Source organism: Lottia gigantea, assembly GCF_000327385.1.
Source record: "Lottia gigantea unplaced genomic scaffold LOTGIsca_63, whole genome shotgun sequence".
Lineage (NCBI taxonomy): Eukaryota > Metazoa > Mollusca > Gastropoda > Lottiidae > Lottia > Lottia gigantea.
The window spans coordinates 1,292,887-1,311,113 of record NW_008710145.1 but is presented as its reverse complement, the minus strand read 5'-3'; the positions used below and the strand labels follow the sequence as shown (position 1 = coordinate 1,311,113).

The 18,227-nt window shown below is 30.1% G+C and overlaps 4 protein-coding genes across 4 annotated transcripts in view; 2 read left to right on the top strand and 2 right to left on the bottom strand.

The window, feature by feature from the left end:
• The window catches only part of LOTGIDRAFT_167090 (hypothetical protein), a gene marked incomplete at both ends in the record, with an annotated part of 2,822 nt that extends 271 nt beyond the window's left edge, over window positions 1–2,551 (top strand). The window contains 6 exons of the mRNA XM_009064552.1: window positions 243–316; window positions 1,007–1,208; window positions 1,519–1,623; window positions 1,946–2,001; window positions 2,237–2,307; window positions 2,436–2,551. Coding sequence (XP_009062800.1) covers window positions 243–316; window positions 1,007–1,208; window positions 1,519–1,623; window positions 1,946–2,001; window positions 2,237–2,307; window positions 2,436–2,551 — 624 coding nt within the window. The remainder of the gene's footprint in view (window positions 1–242; window positions 317–1,006; window positions 1,209–1,518; window positions 1,624–1,945; window positions 2,002–2,236; window positions 2,308–2,435) is intronic.
• Window positions 2,552–6,161: 3,610 nt separating this feature from the next.
• On the bottom strand, window positions 6,162–12,363 carry LOTGIDRAFT_235359 (hypothetical protein; the record flags this gene model as incomplete). Its single annotated transcript, XM_009064551.1, has 16 exons — window positions 6,162–6,307; window positions 6,645–6,732; window positions 7,016–7,107; window positions 7,440–7,500; window positions 7,613–7,719; window positions 8,138–8,267; window positions 8,464–8,568; window positions 8,744–8,824; window positions 9,228–9,388; window positions 9,692–9,791; window positions 10,111–10,233; window positions 10,482–10,594; window positions 10,815–10,968; window positions 11,175–11,323; window positions 11,607–11,742; window positions 12,211–12,363. The coding sequence occupies 16 exons, from the start codon at window positions 12,361–12,363 to the stop codon at window positions 6,162–6,164; spliced, it is 1,899 nt and encodes a 632-aa protein (XP_009062799.1).
• A 548-nt stretch (window positions 12,364–12,911) lies between these two features.
• LOTGIDRAFT_195011 (hypothetical protein) lies at window positions 12,912–15,312 on the bottom strand. Its single transcript, XM_009064550.1, has 2 exons — window positions 15,273–15,312; window positions 12,912–14,234 (listed from the first exon to the last, which is right to left on the bottom strand). Exon 2 carries the CDS (start codon window positions 14,228–14,230, stop codon window positions 13,388–13,390), a length of 843 nt encoding a protein of 280 aa, XP_009062798.1. The 5' UTR covers window positions 14,231–14,234; window positions 15,273–15,312; the 3' UTR covers window positions 12,912–13,387.
• A 354-nt stretch (window positions 15,313–15,666) lies between these two features.
• LOTGIDRAFT_167087 (hypothetical protein) lies at window positions 15,667–17,259 on the top strand (the record flags this gene model as incomplete). Its single annotated transcript, XM_009064549.1, has 3 exons — window positions 15,667–16,059; window positions 16,305–16,454; window positions 17,221–17,259. 3 exons carry the CDS (start codon window positions 15,667–15,669, stop codon window positions 17,257–17,259), a joined length of 582 nt encoding a protein of 193 aa, XP_009062797.1.
• Window positions 17,260–18,227: the final 968 nt, after the last annotated feature.

Here is an 18,227-nt window from a genome sequence, read left to right as displayed (position 1 = left end):
ACTCCGCCATTTTGAATATGTTTTGAAAGAATTCTGTGGAAAATTTCAACCGCCTATGCCAAAATGTGTTGTGGTAATTGATTTATGTATTTATGCTGATTTGTGGTGATATTTGATATTTTGTCTGAAATATGAATATTATATGAGAAGTTTATTTTGACATCTTTGCAGGAAGAACATCTTTTTATCTTAAATTAATGTTTATTAAAAACCTTGTTTATAAGCCTTCGTATTTGTTACAGGGTACAGCTTTAGTTTTTTTCAAAAGATTTTATCTTAACAATTCTGTAATGGATTACCATCCTAGAGACTTAATGTAAGTTTTACTATAATGTTGATTTTTATACGCCCACATGAAATGGGGGGCGTATATTGCCGTCACCCATGTCCGTCTGTTCGTCCGTCCACAATTGTTCGTAAACACTCTACAAGACACAATTCTTGGTGGATTTTGACGAAACTTGGCATGAGTGTTTGTTATCAACCAAGGATAAACCGTATTGAAAATCAGAAAAATCAAAAAATAGTTAGTATGAGTTATTGCCCTTGCTCTTGAAAACGCGTTCAATTTTAGCTCTTAAACACTAAAAAGCATGATTCTTGCTGGATTTGACAAAACTTGGTTTTGTTATTCAGTCCTGCACTGAAGATTGAATATTTGCCTTCTAGAGTTTTCAGGAGCTAAAAATTGAACACGTTTTTAAGAACAAGGACAATAACTCATACTCAATATTAATCAAAGAGTTTAAAAGAAGTGTATGACAGAATGTTGGATATTTTATACTGGTGATTGTTACTGTACTGCCAAATATTTTTATTCAATATCAAAGCTGCCAGTGGGCGTATATTACCTTGCCTGGCAAGCTATCTTGTATATCAAAATTGTATCTAACATTGACACTTTGACTTCAACAATCATAGAACAGAATATATGACACTATTGCATTTAAAGGGTGATCAATGCTGTCATGTGATATTTTCTAATCATATTCACTGTGTTTTGCAGGCTAACATGTATTTATCTATCATGTAAAGTAGAAGAATTCTATGTACCTATCGGACAGTTTGTGAAGAATTTAAAAGGAGATAGGGAGAAATTTGCTGATATTATTTTAGGGTTTGAGTTATTATTAATGCAGAAAGTACATTATCATCTTACTATTCACAATCCATTTCGGGCTTTAGAGGGTTTATTTATAGATCTGAAGGTAAGGTTTAACATTGGTTCATGTCATTTATCCTTATCAATAAATAGATAGGACCTTGGTTCACTTTATTCAAATAGCTTCATGTAAATCTTTACCAATGAAAATAAACTTTCTTATACTTATGACATTCGGAGTTCCATGCATGTTTTCATATGTACAAAACAAATCTTGGTCAGTTTGAAATCATGAATATTTATTACATCAGTTCCTTATAAGAGGTCTAATTACTAAAGAAATGTGTAATGGTTTCAGTCCAGGCGTGTTAGAGAGACGGAATTTGATGTATTTCCTTTGCTTACCTTTTTATTAGACTAGAAATAAAGAAATTGATGCTGAGAAATTAAGGAAGTATGGTGAAGAGTTTTTAGATCAATCACTAGGTACTGATGCTAGTTTAATCTTCTCTCCATCACAGGTCAGTATATTGAAATTGTAGATATTTCCTCAATTTGAAACCTCTCCTCATCATTAACCCAATTAAATGCAATATCTTGACATATTTCATCAGAACTGCTGTACATTTAACAGAGATGTTTACATAGTTCTCTGATGAATCTTATACTGGTTAAATGTAAACAAAATTTGCCATTGTGAGATTTTCTTAGGCTTCTCAATATGAAGCTTACCATTATAGGGTCCTGCCTTAAACTTTCTCATAGTTTTTAATTGAAATGCATTATTAGGAGAAATCAGGAAATGTTTTATCTATTACTTAATTATTATTTCATGTTTTTTAGATAGCATTATCTGCCCTGTTAGCCAGTTCTTCTAAGGAGGGGTGTAACCTAGACAGGTAAAAGTGCTAAATTAATAATAAGTTTGATTTGATTGTTAACCCCAAAATTGATGTTGTCCCTACTGTATTTCAATGCTTTTACCATTTTGTGTGCCCAATAACACAAAAAATATCTTCTAAATCAGTTCCTTACAACTTTTTTTTTCAAAATCTACAAAAATGAATGACTAATTACACTAATTGAAACTCTTTATGATATAAAATGGGATAACCGTTATGAATTTTTTTCTAGTTATGTTACTGATAAGTTGCTAAAAGGAGCATCTGAAGCAGATCTTCAAAAAACCATTCTTCAAGTTAAAAGTAAGTAATTTTCTTGTCATCCATCAAAATGTGTTTTATTTCATGACAATATTGTTAATAATATGGTGATTTTTCTGAGATTATTTTTAAACAGGATTCCAAATTTCATCATACTGATCTTATTTTAGGAATTCGCTATATGGTAAAAAATCAAGAACCTTTACACAAACAAACCATACAACAAATACAGAAGAAATTAGAAAAATGTAGAAATCAAGAAAATAATCCAGAGAGTGAAGTGTAAGCAAATTTTTAATATCTTTGTATGTGTACAAAACTAAAACACAATTTAAGTTATAATGAGGTAAAAGGAATTGATAAATTTAGATAAATAATTAAAAAAAAGAAAATATTCTCAAGTTTGCTAAGTTTCAAAAGTTAGGCATTTGCCCCGCTACAGCTTTTGATATTTATAGACCTTATTCAAACAACAGCCATCTCAATGTCTTCAACGCCTTATTCTCATTAGCTCATACCTACACCATTTGAAATGATTAAGCTATTTAATGAAGGCCAGTTTTAAGCTCATTTTCATGTTGTTGATAGAGTGCTTAATCCTGTCATATGAAATCGAAATATTTTCAATAGATGACGTAATTTGTGTTAGGTCCAGGATGATATACAAAGCATGAATAACGTCTACATAAACATTAATGTATATATTGTCTCCTTTCCTTCCACAACATTATTGATCAACAGTTATCATGTTTCACTTATTGCATTGTTTTGCAAATGACTATTTTTTTTTTTTTTTTTTTTGTCTACTTCTGGTCACGCTCCCCAGCCAAAACTGCACATGTCACTCATTGTCTGACACTATTATTTCATATACTTTGCGTGTCGCTACTGTTTAAATGTAAAATGACGCATTTTCTTCCAATCTTAAATGACGTATGACGTTAACCATTCATTACGTATTTCGAATTACTGCTCTAATTCTGCATCTATTTTGACCGTAACTTTTGTTTTGTTCATTACTTTAAACCAATGACTAAAAGATAGCACTTTATAAAATTTCAGATTTTGACTTTTGTCGCTGACTTTTTTTGTTTTAATTTTAGCGTTTTTTTCAACTTCTACAATTTTATTTCAATCGGTCTAAAAATTTAATAGTAGATAAGCATTTTGATTCCTGACAAAAATCTATTTTCAAAATTTCGATATCACTTCTGGTTTTGACGTTGTTCGCCTCTAAACTTGAAATTTTAACTTCCGGAATTTTGTAGGTATTTGAAAAATTCTTTTTGAAATTAGTTAAAATTGTCCCTGTAACAATTTTGGAATGAAAAAATTTGAACCGGAAGTAACGTGTTAGACGCCATCTTGATGTGACAAATTTTTGTAAAAAACGATATTAAGCTTCAGGGGTAAATCTGATTTGTGTGATTTTGGTGTCTAAAGAATTTGCAATCGATTGCTAACAAAACTTAGGAAGCCAATTTTTGAATTTTGGATTCGTATTTTTTTTATTTCCGGTTTTATGTTTTCAGTAATTGTCAAAAATATTAAGGCTCATATCTAGTGACTTTGACCTTTGGTGACCTTGTGACCTGAACAAAAATTGTTGCCCCTTACGAGATATATCCGTTGATATCCTCACTTTTGTTGTGCATCGTTAACTTCCGGTTCCACAGCCATTGGAAAATCACGATTTTTAACTTTGAAGAGCTCTGTCACGTGACCTAATTAACATACGACAAAAATTCTTATATATTCTTTGAGTGCATAAAATCTCCTTTTTGGTGATATATCACACTTGATATTTTGATCAAAATTGCGCGTTTTAAAAATTGAAAATTTTGTACTGACTTCTATAGTAACTGTGCGTAAAATCACGGTGTCTATAATTTACCGACAGTCACCGTTGCCCTAAAAAAAAGTTTAACTACGAATATCTCATGATCTAATGATTGTAAAGACTTGAAATTTTGAACATTATTTAACAATGTACACATTATCACAGACAAATTAAAATTTTTGAAGTGGGCGTGGCACATCCGGTGTGCATTTACCTTTACCTGAAATATTTGCAATTGTTATAACTCTCATAGTTTTCAATTGTCACCCTAGAAATTTTGCATGAAAGAAGATCACAGCTTAGGACAATTTGTGATAAGATTACAGTTGTTTGCATTTTTTACTTTAAAAAAGGGAATAGGTTTAACAATTTTATAAATTTTCATTTTTGATCTTTAACATGAATGACCTTGACCTTTGCATGGTCAAAGGTCATTGACTAAGGATGACCATTCTTACTTTGATCATTGATGTCCGATATATACTTCCGGTTTTGCAGACGTCCAAAACAGCAATTTTCGAAACTTCGAAGGCTCATATTACTTTTATTTGACATTTGTTGACCTTTTGACCTGAACAACATTGGTTGCCCCTTACGAGATATATCCGATAATATTTTCACTTTTGTTGTGCATTGTTAACTTCCGGTTCTACAGCAATTTGAAAATCGCGATTTTTAGCTTTGAAGAGCTCTGTCACGTGACCTAATTAACATATAACAAAATTTATATTCTTGGAGTGCATATTTTCATTTCTGTTGTGCGAATTGGACTTTTAACTTTACAGCTATTTGAAAATTCGACTTTTTACTACCGAATGTTAACACCTTTTAGTACCGAATGGTATCAAATTCATGCGTCTTTTCACTTCCGAACGGTAAACGGTTTAAACGATTTTTTCTACTATTGAACGTTTACATGCTTTTCTTTCCGGTAAGAAATCCCATTGTGACTTTAAAATGCAGCGTTTTATCGATGTATCAGGTTGGATGCGCACTGCTTCGGTACCGTTATAACGGTTCTAGTTCTAATTATGTCAGCTCATGATCAGGATTTATTTTAGTATAATTTAAATCACAAAAAGACTTACTAATATAGGTATATTATAGGTATAAAAGAAAGATGGAAGAGTTATTAGAAGATGAAGATGATATGAGATCGCAGAAAAGAGCTAAATTAGAACAGGTAGGATAATGTCCCATTTACTTTAGATTAGTAATATGGTGAAATAACATTTCATGTGTGGCTTGAGTAGGATACTCTTGATCTCTGTTATTCTATTATTATGTTACTGTCAATTTACTCCTGCAGTATATCAGTGTGTAAGAAAAATATATGTACAGAAACTTTCGTAATAATTTCTGAAAAATGTGAGTATGGTCTATTATATCAGAGGGATGGTTATTAAATAGTTCATTTGTTCATTTGAAGATTTAAGATTTCATTTTTTTTTACAGAATAAAGACACAGATAATGATTTGTTTGGTCCTTTGAATCCAATATAGAATAGGACTTAAGAAGAGTGAAAAATCAACCAAATATTACCGGTAAATGCAAAAGCACTGTAATGAAGAAGTGTACAGTACGCAAAGTATTTGTATGGATTTAGAGTTCAGAGAACCTTACTGAAGGACATCAAAGAAAAAAAATTGTACATAGTTTCTCAAAGACTGAGAAATTTTCTATTGTTATTTCTTTATACAATTGTTAACAACAATAAAAGATATAAAAATTGTTGTGATGTGAACTTTCACTGACCCTTGACAAAAATCATCATAGACCTAGGAATGGTTGCTCTTCTATACTCATTTAACACATAATTAAAAATTAAAAAGTCTACTGTGCAAAAGTAATAAATCACTGGGTTTAAATGCCCAAATATAACAAAATCATATTTCGCTAGCACTAATTTCTCAAATTCAGATCTTCATCCAGATCTTTAACGAGATAAGATTACTACTCAATCACCTGTAAAAGGCATGAGCAAATATTTCACATTAGACTGTGATTAGTTCCTATTAACGACATTAGTAGCAGTAGATGTGATGTCATGTGTATTTAGTCTTTATTTCTGGTATATGGTACAGTACTATCAGTAGAAGTAGTTGTTGGCAGATAAAACCGACGATGTACAAAACACATGGTTAATAGTCCAATTATTACACCACATATTAACATAGCAACACTAATACCAGCTAATACACCTATAAAATATATTATAAACTATATATCATAGACTAAAATTGTCTTTATATATTTAATAGTACTAGATTTACTTGCAATCATAAATATCCTAGACTTGTACAATGACAGCTAGGTTGTACAAAATTGTTTAAATTATGTAGCTGTAGATTACACAATGACAGAGAGATATATCCTAATGAAGAACAAGTTATGTACTTTGTAGGTATAATGCAAGCATTAAAATAGATCATACAACTAACTCGAAACATTGCCTACAATTGTTCTAAAATGAGAATAAGTGGAATGGATGAATCTTGTGCTCAGTGAGTTTATATATTAAAGTGTACACTATACTACCTGTGGAATATCCAGATAAAGCTGATTGTGTTTTATTGTCTTCATCATTTAACATCATTATAGACTTGGCTTCAATAGTTAATGTTTGCTGAAATATAACATGAGAGCTTGAATTATGACACCTTAGAAAAGCACACGTTCGTATACGTCATGATGTCAAGTATATTTTGTGTTAATTTCCGCATTGTCGTACATCTCAATAAATGTTCTTGGCTGTATGGATACTCCAGAGGACAGATTTGACAAATATTGTTATTCCAAAACATAAAATGTTCAGTAGAGTGGAACCTGTCTTGCTCTAGTTGCTGCCATCCAATAACATGGTGGAGAAAAAAATCGAATCAATCTTATTAACTTTATGATTGAAATACCTGTATATTTTGTGGATAGTTGACAGTATAATTTGGTTGTTTCTCTGTGTTTGTTAATAGATTATTATATATCTCTTGTAATCCAACATCATCTGAAACGTACAATATTTATTTTAACAAGTAACAAAGTCTTTAACTGAGGGGAAAAGATACACAACAAGGAAATGTTAATAAATTCATATTTCATCTTAATAAAATACTGCTATCAAAAGAAATTCACAAAAGGATTATTTATAAACAATGTTCATAGTAGAGTATAGAAGGTATTCTACATAGAATAAAGTTAAGCATAGGCTTAATGACTCGTTAGAACTCAACCCACTTTTTCATGCAATCTGCATCGGCTGATTTTTTTCTATGAGGCTCTAAAAAATTTCACAATCACATGAAATTTTGACTGACAGCTAACATTAAGTTATTTTACCTGATTTATCCCAAATTGTAAGTGATACAACTACAGTTTCATTATCATTATCAGGTACTGTCTGAAATGGAGAACATGCATACTAATTTACTATTAGTTGTTTCTGATCAAAATTTCATTAAACTAATTCAAATTATTTGGGAACAAAAGCAAAAGTGAATGCAATTTCTTACCTTGAAATGAGTAAACTGTAAAGGTGAAATCTGACATAGTTGAGCTATATATCTTATAGTTTTTGTGTAGAAATATGAGTTCAAACTGTTAATATTTTCAGTTTGGCCTAAAAAATAATAAATTCTATGCTTAAAAAAACCTTAATATCAGTGCCCACCTCATTACACCAGTACTCATAATCAGATAGCTGAAATTATCAAGACCATTATAAATAAAGCAAGTATGATTTGTATGTAGCTTGTTAGTGATATCTGAAGTTGAAAAAGAGAAATATTCCTCTACATTTTAACATGCAGTATTTCACCCTCCAAGGCTCAAAAGATTATAAAACAAATCAGATTGTTACTTTAACAATGTTACTTGTTAGAAACAGATGTTGTTGAATTTTACCACAAAACTAATAATCTATACAAACCTTTACCCTGAAAATCAGTCGAAGTAGTAGAGAAGGCATCAATAAATTTAGGAAGGTAACTTCAAGTTATAAATCTGTGAAATTGTCTGATAATCACAGAAAAACTCACCTTTTATAGATAGCTGTACATTCATTTTCTGTGTATCTTCTTTATAACACAGACTTATATCAAATACATGTAAACTAGAATGACTGCTTTTATAATTATAGAAATGTACAAACTTTTCACTGTCTTCTTTCTACAATGGACCAAAAAATTATCAATTACATCCTCAAGTTGATATCAACATTAAAGGACTGATGAAATTTTTTTTGGTGAACTGTTTAATTTTATGACTATACTTTGAATGTCTACATCTTAAATTTTCAAATTCAATGGAACTTTAAATTTTGAATAAAAATTCACATAATATACTCTGATAAAGTTATACTTACAGAAGGATTGTTTATCTGCTGTGTGGATTGTTTTGAGGGATGAGTACTAATATTTTTTATATATAAACCAATTAATATACTTTCATTTGCTGTAGATGGGGTATTCTAAAATATAAAACATTAGTTAGTAGATGGAGTCTTTAAACTTAAATTATTGTACTTTATAGTAATTTTAGGTAACTTTTTTGCAAGCTGAAGTGTACACAAATTCACTATAATGAAATGATTAAAATTATTATCTTTAAAAAAATCAGATGGAAACCTCAGAAGATAATGTTACCTTTAAAAATAAAATCTCTTGAATGATACCATCTGAACTCTGATTGGCCCAAGCATCTGCCTTAAGACCTCTCCATATCCTCTGAAACATTTATTAAATAGAATGTGATCATCACTAATTCATGATGAAATACTGATTCTATAGAATACCGAAATTACAGAAGATTTAGTAATTTGACATTTTCTGAATGAAATTTTATTTTGTTCCAAATTATAGTTAGATAAGTACATTCTATGTATAGTCAAATGAGATATTTCTAGTTATCAGTCATGTACATTCAAGTTTCCTCAACAAAATGGAAGTCCAAAAAGATTAGGCATAGTCTCATTGCACACAATAAGACATTCCCAGTCTTAATAAGCCCATTCCAGAGCAGAAAACTAAGACACATTTCATTTCAGACGAATTGCCAAAGCTCTGTTTCCTATCACAAATAATATATCACATCCAGATTATTTTTAAGGAAAGTCTTATGGTCACTTACCTCCCCTTGATAAATATATGTTCTGTTATTATATTTTAAAATATCTTCAGCATGTCTGATGTTAATATTACCATTATCTGTTATATAACTACCAAATGATTTACTATCTATCTTTCTTACTGTACAATTACCATTACTCTTATCTAGTATATATTCTACTCCTAAAATATACAATGTCTTAATTATTACAAAATAGTAGTAGTTAGGTATATTATTTCAATATTAAAATTTATAAATGTACAAAATCACTTGCAATCAGCTATGAAAACTCACCACCACTTGCCTCAGACAATAAATTGTGAAGTGAAAAAAACTTTTCCTCAAAATCTTGCAATTCATAAAATATTTTAATAAAAGAAAGTTAACATATTTTCTTCATCATAATTTACATTTAACCATATATATTGAATGTCTATATGAAAGCCTTTAAGAAGCAATATGTCCAGTCAGCGTATATAACTTACCGGTATTATAATCTTCAATCCAAGTTAAAATATCTGACGATTCTCCTAGTTTATCACCATGATCTGTTCTTATCAATTTATATTCATAATCAAAATAGATCTGAAATATAGATATATGAGATATACTACATTTCCAGAATTTAAATTAGGAACCTTTCTTTACATCTATTACAATAGCATTCAACAAGAGTCAAGTTGTAGAAAAATTCACAATATAATGTTGTAAATAATTATATGTTCACAGCTCCAATACCCAATTAATGTAACTCTTGTGTTTTTGACTTCATTTTGACTGATCAATTAGATCAGACTCTGACACAGCCTTTTATAGCTAGTTATCTTAAAACATTTCCTATTACATGCTCTCACCAGTGATTTGAGGTCAATGATCTATTAATAAAAAGTGATATAAAACATACTGTTTGTGTTGAAGGTTTATCTATATATGGTGTATCCATTTCAAGACTTAATGAAAATTGATTTGGTAATATTGGCATTTTAACAGTCGGCTTTCTTCCTTTACAGACAATCCCTCTTGGAACCTGTAAGAAAATTAATGTTTTTATAAATCAAAATAAAGTTTGCGAGGTGTTCTCATTGTCAACTGCTAACACAAAGTGAGTTTCTCTGTTCCAACTCATATCAAAGTCAGATCCACCAACTCTAAACCGAGTGTCACGAAATGCAGAGTTTCAGCATAAGCTGTTCCCTGAATGAGCCTTTACACTGTCAATCAAACTAAAATCCCCTATTTCTCCTCATACCCATGATTGGATCAAAACTAACTTACCTTAAAAATATCTTTATCTTGTATTGAACCAGGTCGGAAAAACATAAAATCATAAACATGAGAGAAGTTGTGAGTTCCAAGTTGTGGATTGCCTGTGGAATCAACATTTCTAGCTGAAATAAAAAAATCAATACATAGTAAATCAAATGTCCATTTAAGCTACCTCTATCACATTTTAGAAAAGAAATTCCACAGCAGCTGTAATCAGAGAAATTGATGACAGTTTCATTTGATGTCAATTATCGAAACTAATATTGTTATTCTTGAATACTTATAAAAGAGTTGTGGCCTTTACTTAAATAAACACAACATCTTGGTATATTCAGTACTTACCAATTCCATTTAAAACAGCTCTGATAGGTATTTCTTTACTACCACTAGCTGTTCTATAATCAGATTGACTAAAATAATAATCTAAAGTAAAGTTGGTGTCTTTTCCTTCCCATCTCTGACATGATTTCCAATGATTGACAGGTATACCTCGAATCTAAAATAAGGAATGCAAATTGCAAAGGTATTCATCAAAACTTTGTTACATGTTTGGAGCATATTTAACATCATTCTGCAAGATATAACAGAACACAAAATTTCCAAAAAAAGGCAGAAAAATTGCTTGCATTCTTTCCAGGTACGACAAAAGTCATTCAAGAAGATGGTAGATATTGGTAGATAAATTGTCAAAATTCAACAGACCTCATCTTTTCCAATATAATATTCCTGGAATTGTTGACCAAATTTAAAGACATCAGTAACTGTATCAATGTGTTTGGAACTATTACCAACAACAAAACCAAATAAACTTCTTGAGACTGTGGTTAAATCACTTGTATCACAACTTCCATCTGAAATAATAACACTAAGTGCTTTAATAGAGCAGTATCCAAAAGTTTCATTATAAAAAACTTTGTAAATTATTTGTAAACAAATTTATAATATTTGAGAAATTTACTAAAACTTGGTATTTATTTTGCAGAAATCAGTACAGTAGTTTTTCAAAATCAACCAAAGAACTTAGTTCTAAAAATCAATAGCAAGATAATTAAGGTAAGAACTTTCAAGGTCACATTTCTCCAGATTTTGGTCTATTGTTCCAATAATTTGAATTCCTTTCTATTTTCTACTTACCAGGGTGGATGTTATATCTTTCCATGTCATTAAAATTAGTGATAGAAGTATATAATAATCCATTAGTAAATAGTTTAACTGTAGCTTGATTAGTTTGATAATCATAGTATTCTGTTACTTCTATTGTCTTCCCCTTCTGAAATTATTTTAAATGTATAGAAGTTGTATTTTATACTGTTATGTACCTCACAAGGCTCATTAAAACTGTCAATCTTATATACTCTGAGCCTTGAAGAAAATATTGACCAAAAAGGTTGTGTGCCTTGAAGGGAGTAAGGGACTTTTTTTCCAGCATATGATTTTACTGGCCTTCCGTATGTGATAAAACTCAAGTGATGTCAGTTTACCTTATTATATGCGAAATAAATTTTTTATCAAGGTTCCATGATTTACTTGATAAATTCATGCGATGCAATCAGGGGCTGGTGCATACATATACCAAAAAAACACATTGAAAATAGGCCAATTTATGTTCGTTAAAAATATATATACACTAAATGATCAAATACACTTTTATCATTAATGAATTACTCATATCCTCTAAATATTTAATAACTTTAAACAAACTGATGATGATTGCTAAGAAAACGAAAATGGTTCTTACCTGTTTAATATTAGCCTCTATATGAGCTTCATATTGTTCAGGTAATGTAGGTAATTTAGGTGATGATGTACTAATTGGTAAATCACAGGTATATGATAATACAGGTATACAATTAATAATTAATATAATCCATTGATATATCATACACTTCATCTTGAGAATTCACACTTGTTACATCCCTTCTCTAGAAACAAAATACAGAACTAATTTTACTAAACACTGTCAAATTCTTCTCCCTTTACTATTCCAATATACTCTTATACAATCAAATTGATGTCAAATTAAATGAAATGAAGTAGGAAGGTAACAATACCCCACACCTCAATAACAATTGACTTTCTATAGTTTAAATGTACACTAAATAAATACCAGATAAATTAAGAGAAAAAAGAACAACATGACTTACCTAGGCTAGCATTGTTTGAAGTCAACCAGCCAGAAATTCACCACTCATGTTCACTCAGTTAGAACCAAATAGCCTACAGCTATATAATCTTATTTTAATATACACCCTTACACCACTTTTAACCAAATTGAATTGATTGACATTTAGATAAGACAACTTGTTTGAATTTGAGCTGCTATGAGAAATTTATGTTGTACAGCTAAAGTTCGTTAAAATAATAAATATCATTACAAACCATTTTACCATTAATACCCAAGTTTGATAAAAAGAAACATAACAAGTAAAATATTTTGATTTTTATATTTTCATTATTTAAGAAAGAATCATAAAACATTATAAAGACAAATCTTATAAAAAATCATGCAGAATAAATAGATTGATATAAAAAAAAAGTTTTAACCAATTCACATGCAATCATAAAACAAAATCAACAAATTCTTGTTCATACAATAAATTAGTTTTTCATTTTTTATTATAGAAAAAAGGCAGTATAATAAGTGTCATTTAATGTACATCAATAACTTATAACTGAAAATAAATAATAAACCATTTATACTATAACTAAGAGCACCAACAAAACATATTTATGTTATACTTGATAAAAGAACATCTGAAATAACAACTTCTCCATCAATGCCAATAAGTAGGTTGCTCTTTTATATTTATCTTTGAAGATCTCTGTCTCAACAACTTTTGGTGGTCTCTTGAGGACATATTTTTAGATTGATAATGGTTTTGATAGAGTATCTAAATGAATTTCACCTTATTAATTTATTCAGATTTAGGAAAAACTTTTGAAAACTTTAAACCGTCTCCTGAAAGTTTGGAAGGAAAAAATGGAGACAATAAAACAAGATGCCAATTGTCCCCTACTATTTCCTTCAGGTTATTGAAAAAACCTAAGTTATAAATTTTAATACCTCTTTTATGCTCATGTTTAGTTTGTCCATATTTTAATTGTTGCATTTGTATAACTAACATCCAGGAAAATAAAAATAATAATAGTGATCCAGTTGAGGTTAGTGTTGTAATAAAAAATGTATATAAATCATAGTAACCCAGCATTAAACCTACATGAGGACCAACAAATGATAATATTGTCCAGAAACCAAAACCACCTTTGATCTGGGATACAAACTGGAAATTATAAACATTACAATATATCGCAGCTAAAACCATATGAAATACTAAAGCTAAATAATAACGATGGTTATGATAACCAATACAATATCCAGCAAACCAACAATGATGATCTCGTTTTAACACACACTGATCACAGATTTTACAATGATGAGATCTAGGTGGATAGTTACAATGACATACATCACAATATCTCCATCCATTCTCAGTTGATGTTCCTTGGGTAGGCCACACCATTCCACTGCCTGTAGTGTCTGTTGTAGCTAACATATACATATTACCATAAATATTATGAGCTAAATACAGTGATGTTATAATGTGAATGTAAACCCAGCTATTCCAACCACTCTGTCGTACATAAAATGGCATGATATGAATTAATTCATACCATAACAAAAATAAACCTCCAACACAAAATACAGTCAAGGCTATCCTATCATTCCTAGTTTTTGGTAGCTTCCATCTACGAGCCATTTTTCTACAATAAAAAAAATGGTCCATAGTCATAAATATACCTGCTGGATTTTCAAAAAATGGCAAATATCAACTGAATGCATTAAAAGGGCATTAATAAACCTGTCTAAGCAACAACTAGAAAACTATAAAAATGTGTAAAATTTTACCAGCATGGTCTGGTAGCACAAAAAAAAATTCAGGTAGAAAAATGTCATGCAAGATATTGCAAATTGTGTCACCTAATGCATCTAGTATATAAAGTTTTGACTGTGTGTAAACCATTGACTATTGACATGTCACATGTTCTAAAAACCTAGTAGAGTAGGGGGATTTATAGATATTATCAAAATAAACAGGTATGAGAAAAAATATGACTAAGCTGATACAATATGGCACAATTTTTATACCGATATATCGTAACGTAATAATTGTTAATCAAGCAGTTTGACCTAGTTTTGGTGTTTGGCATAATAATAAGTAGGAGACAAATTCCTCTACAATTAAGCATTTATTTTACTTAAATCTGTACAGTGGTTTTCTAATAGCTTTCAATAAGCATAACATACGTTAAAAGTTTACGTAAACTTACAGATATTTTTTACTTAAAAATTTACATTAAGTGCTACTTTTTTCTAGACTTTGGTGTGTAAGCTAGTTTTCACAAATTTGAGCAAACAAAACCTACAAAAAAATTGGAATGCCCCTTGAAAGTTACATCCCCTCATCTCATACTCTCGTCTTTAAGTAACCAAACGAAAGTATAACTATATAACCATATAACAAAGTGTCATAAATCTGGGGGTTGATTGCCTTGGTTTGCCTGTACAATTTTTGAACGATTGAAAACATTATCATTCATTTTGTTATTCTTGTTAGGCCTATTTGTAAATGTAAATTTAATTTATTTGGTTAGAATCAGGGTTATTGATATTTTACGAGTGGAAATTTCAGTCCAAATTGTGGTTCAAGTTAGACTGACAGTGGATAAGGAGTAAATTTCTCTCTGCCAAGGGTACTAGCCTATAGACATGACATAATAATTTACTGTTCAAAAACTTACAATCACCCAATTCAGTTATTTTAGAAAAAGAACAAGAAATGTCTTGTTTTTGTTTACAGTGGATATGTCTTTTTTCAAGAAGGGAAGAAAGGTAGTAGGCTATTCACACTACAGCACCGTGTAATACATTGAGCTATTTACAGTTCCACGTCAAATATCCAGATATTCTTTGCAGCCTATGACTAGAAAACAATGGGTCTTTAATGTTTCTTTAATTCATTTACCTTCTTCCTTATTTTCCTATCCCCGATTCATTAAAAATAAAAAAATGATTTTAAACGAGGGTGCTGTGATTATAGCCATGACATGGATGTGGTCTGTAGTCCAACGAAAGCGAAGGAGTGTGACGAATGAATAAATTCAATGTTATTATTTTGTTGAAATTTTTGCAAACATGTATCGCCACAATTCGCCTTTGTATGATCTTATTGAAGAAACAGAGGCTGAAGAACCTGGAACTGTTAGTTCCTTCGATTATCTGCAAAATTCCGAAGAAAAAAGCAGCTGTCATCTGCTGAGTGATGATGAAAATAAGATGGCTGCAGGAGTTGCCAAGTCAGCATCCCCATATTCTTCATTCCCATATTCTTCATCGTTTTCAACCAAAGATGATTCAAAAAATGACACAAGTTCTGGACTCACTCTTGATGACCTAACAATTTCTAGTCAACATGCAAGATATCAATCGGGACAAATGCATCACTTGCTGGGGAGATTCAAATATTTGTATGAAGATAAACTACAAAAACTTGATGAATTGGAACTTTCGGGACAAAACACAACAAAGGTATTAACACTCTACTAGTACACCAATTGTCGTAACGGGTTGTGTGGTCTGTCTACCATCCCAAATCGACCTCTGAAAATACTGATTACTGCCCTTTATAAAGAGTGAAGGCGTGAAGTGCCGATCTACATGCATTAACTCTAAGCTATAGCTTAAATGAATTTAACCATTGGACCTTTTTTCTCTCTCAAATATTATTCATTTTTAAACTGTTTTGAGACATATCATAATTATCATATTTTCAGTCGAGGATGAAAATATTAAGATCGTATATTGATGATGTTAATGAACAGAATAAAGTATTAGTACTAACTATTGAAGAATTAGAGAGTGAATCTAGTCAACGCGTAGAAATCCTTGAAACTAAACTAAATGCTACCTCAAAATGTATTAAGGTAAGTGTTGCTTTGTAGCATTGTAAAAATTGTCTGTTTTGGTGAATGTAATCTGAAATCTATATTTAAATTATTGAATAAGCTTATACAATATTTAAGATTTAACTTGAAATTGTTTCAAAAATTAAAATAAAATCCCTGTTTATTTTATCTCGATCATATTTTTATAATCCTAATAAGTCTTATTTTTCTTACTGAGAAGAGACATTTGGTTTGTCGTGGATAAGTTATTCTTTCTGGACGAGTACATTGGAGTAGACTGAATGAATGTAATTGTAATGCTAAAGATATAAAGTTATATATTTCCTGTGGGCAACTTCAGCATTTACAATTTTCAAAGTTGAAGAAAAATTTGTAAAAAGAATCCTAATTAAGGTTTCTTAGGTATTATTACATTTGATGCAAATTGTTGTATGGTTTAAGAGGCTAGAGAATTGGACCTTTAAAAGTAATTTATATTGTATTACGCATAGTATTTAGTCACCTAAGTGGCCATCATACAGTGCATTTGGAAAATGACATGTTCCTTAAATCGCATCTTATTCTTACTGTTGGCAGACTGTGTCAATTAAAACAGATTAAATGATTTACTACAGATATCAAAATACTAGAAACCTAATATATTACTGTATTTATTTTATATTGTATAGAGTGTAAATATCTGTCATTTGAGAAACAAGATTAATATATAAGCTTACTTACCATATGTCTTTTTAACTATAACCCATACTTTTGAAGCTTGAACATTATATTTTATATTCTACAGAGAGCCTATAATCTGTATTCCTTTATAGAAGTATATTAGTCTGATCAGGCAATATTAAATAGTAATTCAGGTGTTATTTAATAAGATTAAAAACAAGAATAGCAGTAGGGTTTATTTCTATTAGGCAATATGCCAGGATAATGTACAACGCTGGACATGTAGTAGTAAGTCAAACCTATAACTTAGCGGTGTGGAATATTATTTGGAATTGGTGAGTGAATATTGATTGAAATGTAAAGTGCATTCTTTGATGTTTGGAAGATGCAGAAATGTTATTTTTAGAATTTCAAATGCATTTCAAAACTTTAATAAAGCCTGTTTATTTCAAAAGAACTTGTTGATGAAAACATGTAAGTATTGGACTTAAAACAAGTACCCAGTATTTTATATCTAGTTTTGTTTAGAAAATATGGGTTGTTGCACCAAATATTTTCGTGTCTTGGAAGGGACTTTAAACTACAATGCCTAAACCCTAAACAGATCACAATCCAACTTGATACTGGATGAGCTGTCTCCTTGTATTGTAAGGAACAGTATGTAGGTGAAATGTTCCCTAATCAACTTTAAATATATTTTAAAACCTATTAGTGTCAGAATTTTGCAAAAATGCAGTTCTTGAATTTGGATATGATCGAATTGAATATAATATACCCAATAATCAATCAAAATTAGAATTTTAAAGATATTAAACAAGATTACTTATTTAGTCTGTTTTAAGATAAGATTATTTAGATTATCTGTTAGGTAGAGTAGATTTAAACTATAAAACTAAATACTTTAATCAATATTACCACTGACATGATTGCCAATGTTAATATATTAAATAAACAAAACCCTGATTCAACAAGTTGAAGTCTATGTTTTAATGTAAAAATAATACAGGTATTGTGTGAAGTTAAAGTTTGATAAGACACGTTCATTCAACAAATTTCATTTTTATGCATTAAAACAATAATGATGTAGATGGAAGATTAAGACGCAAGATGTTAGACCAAAATGGATATATT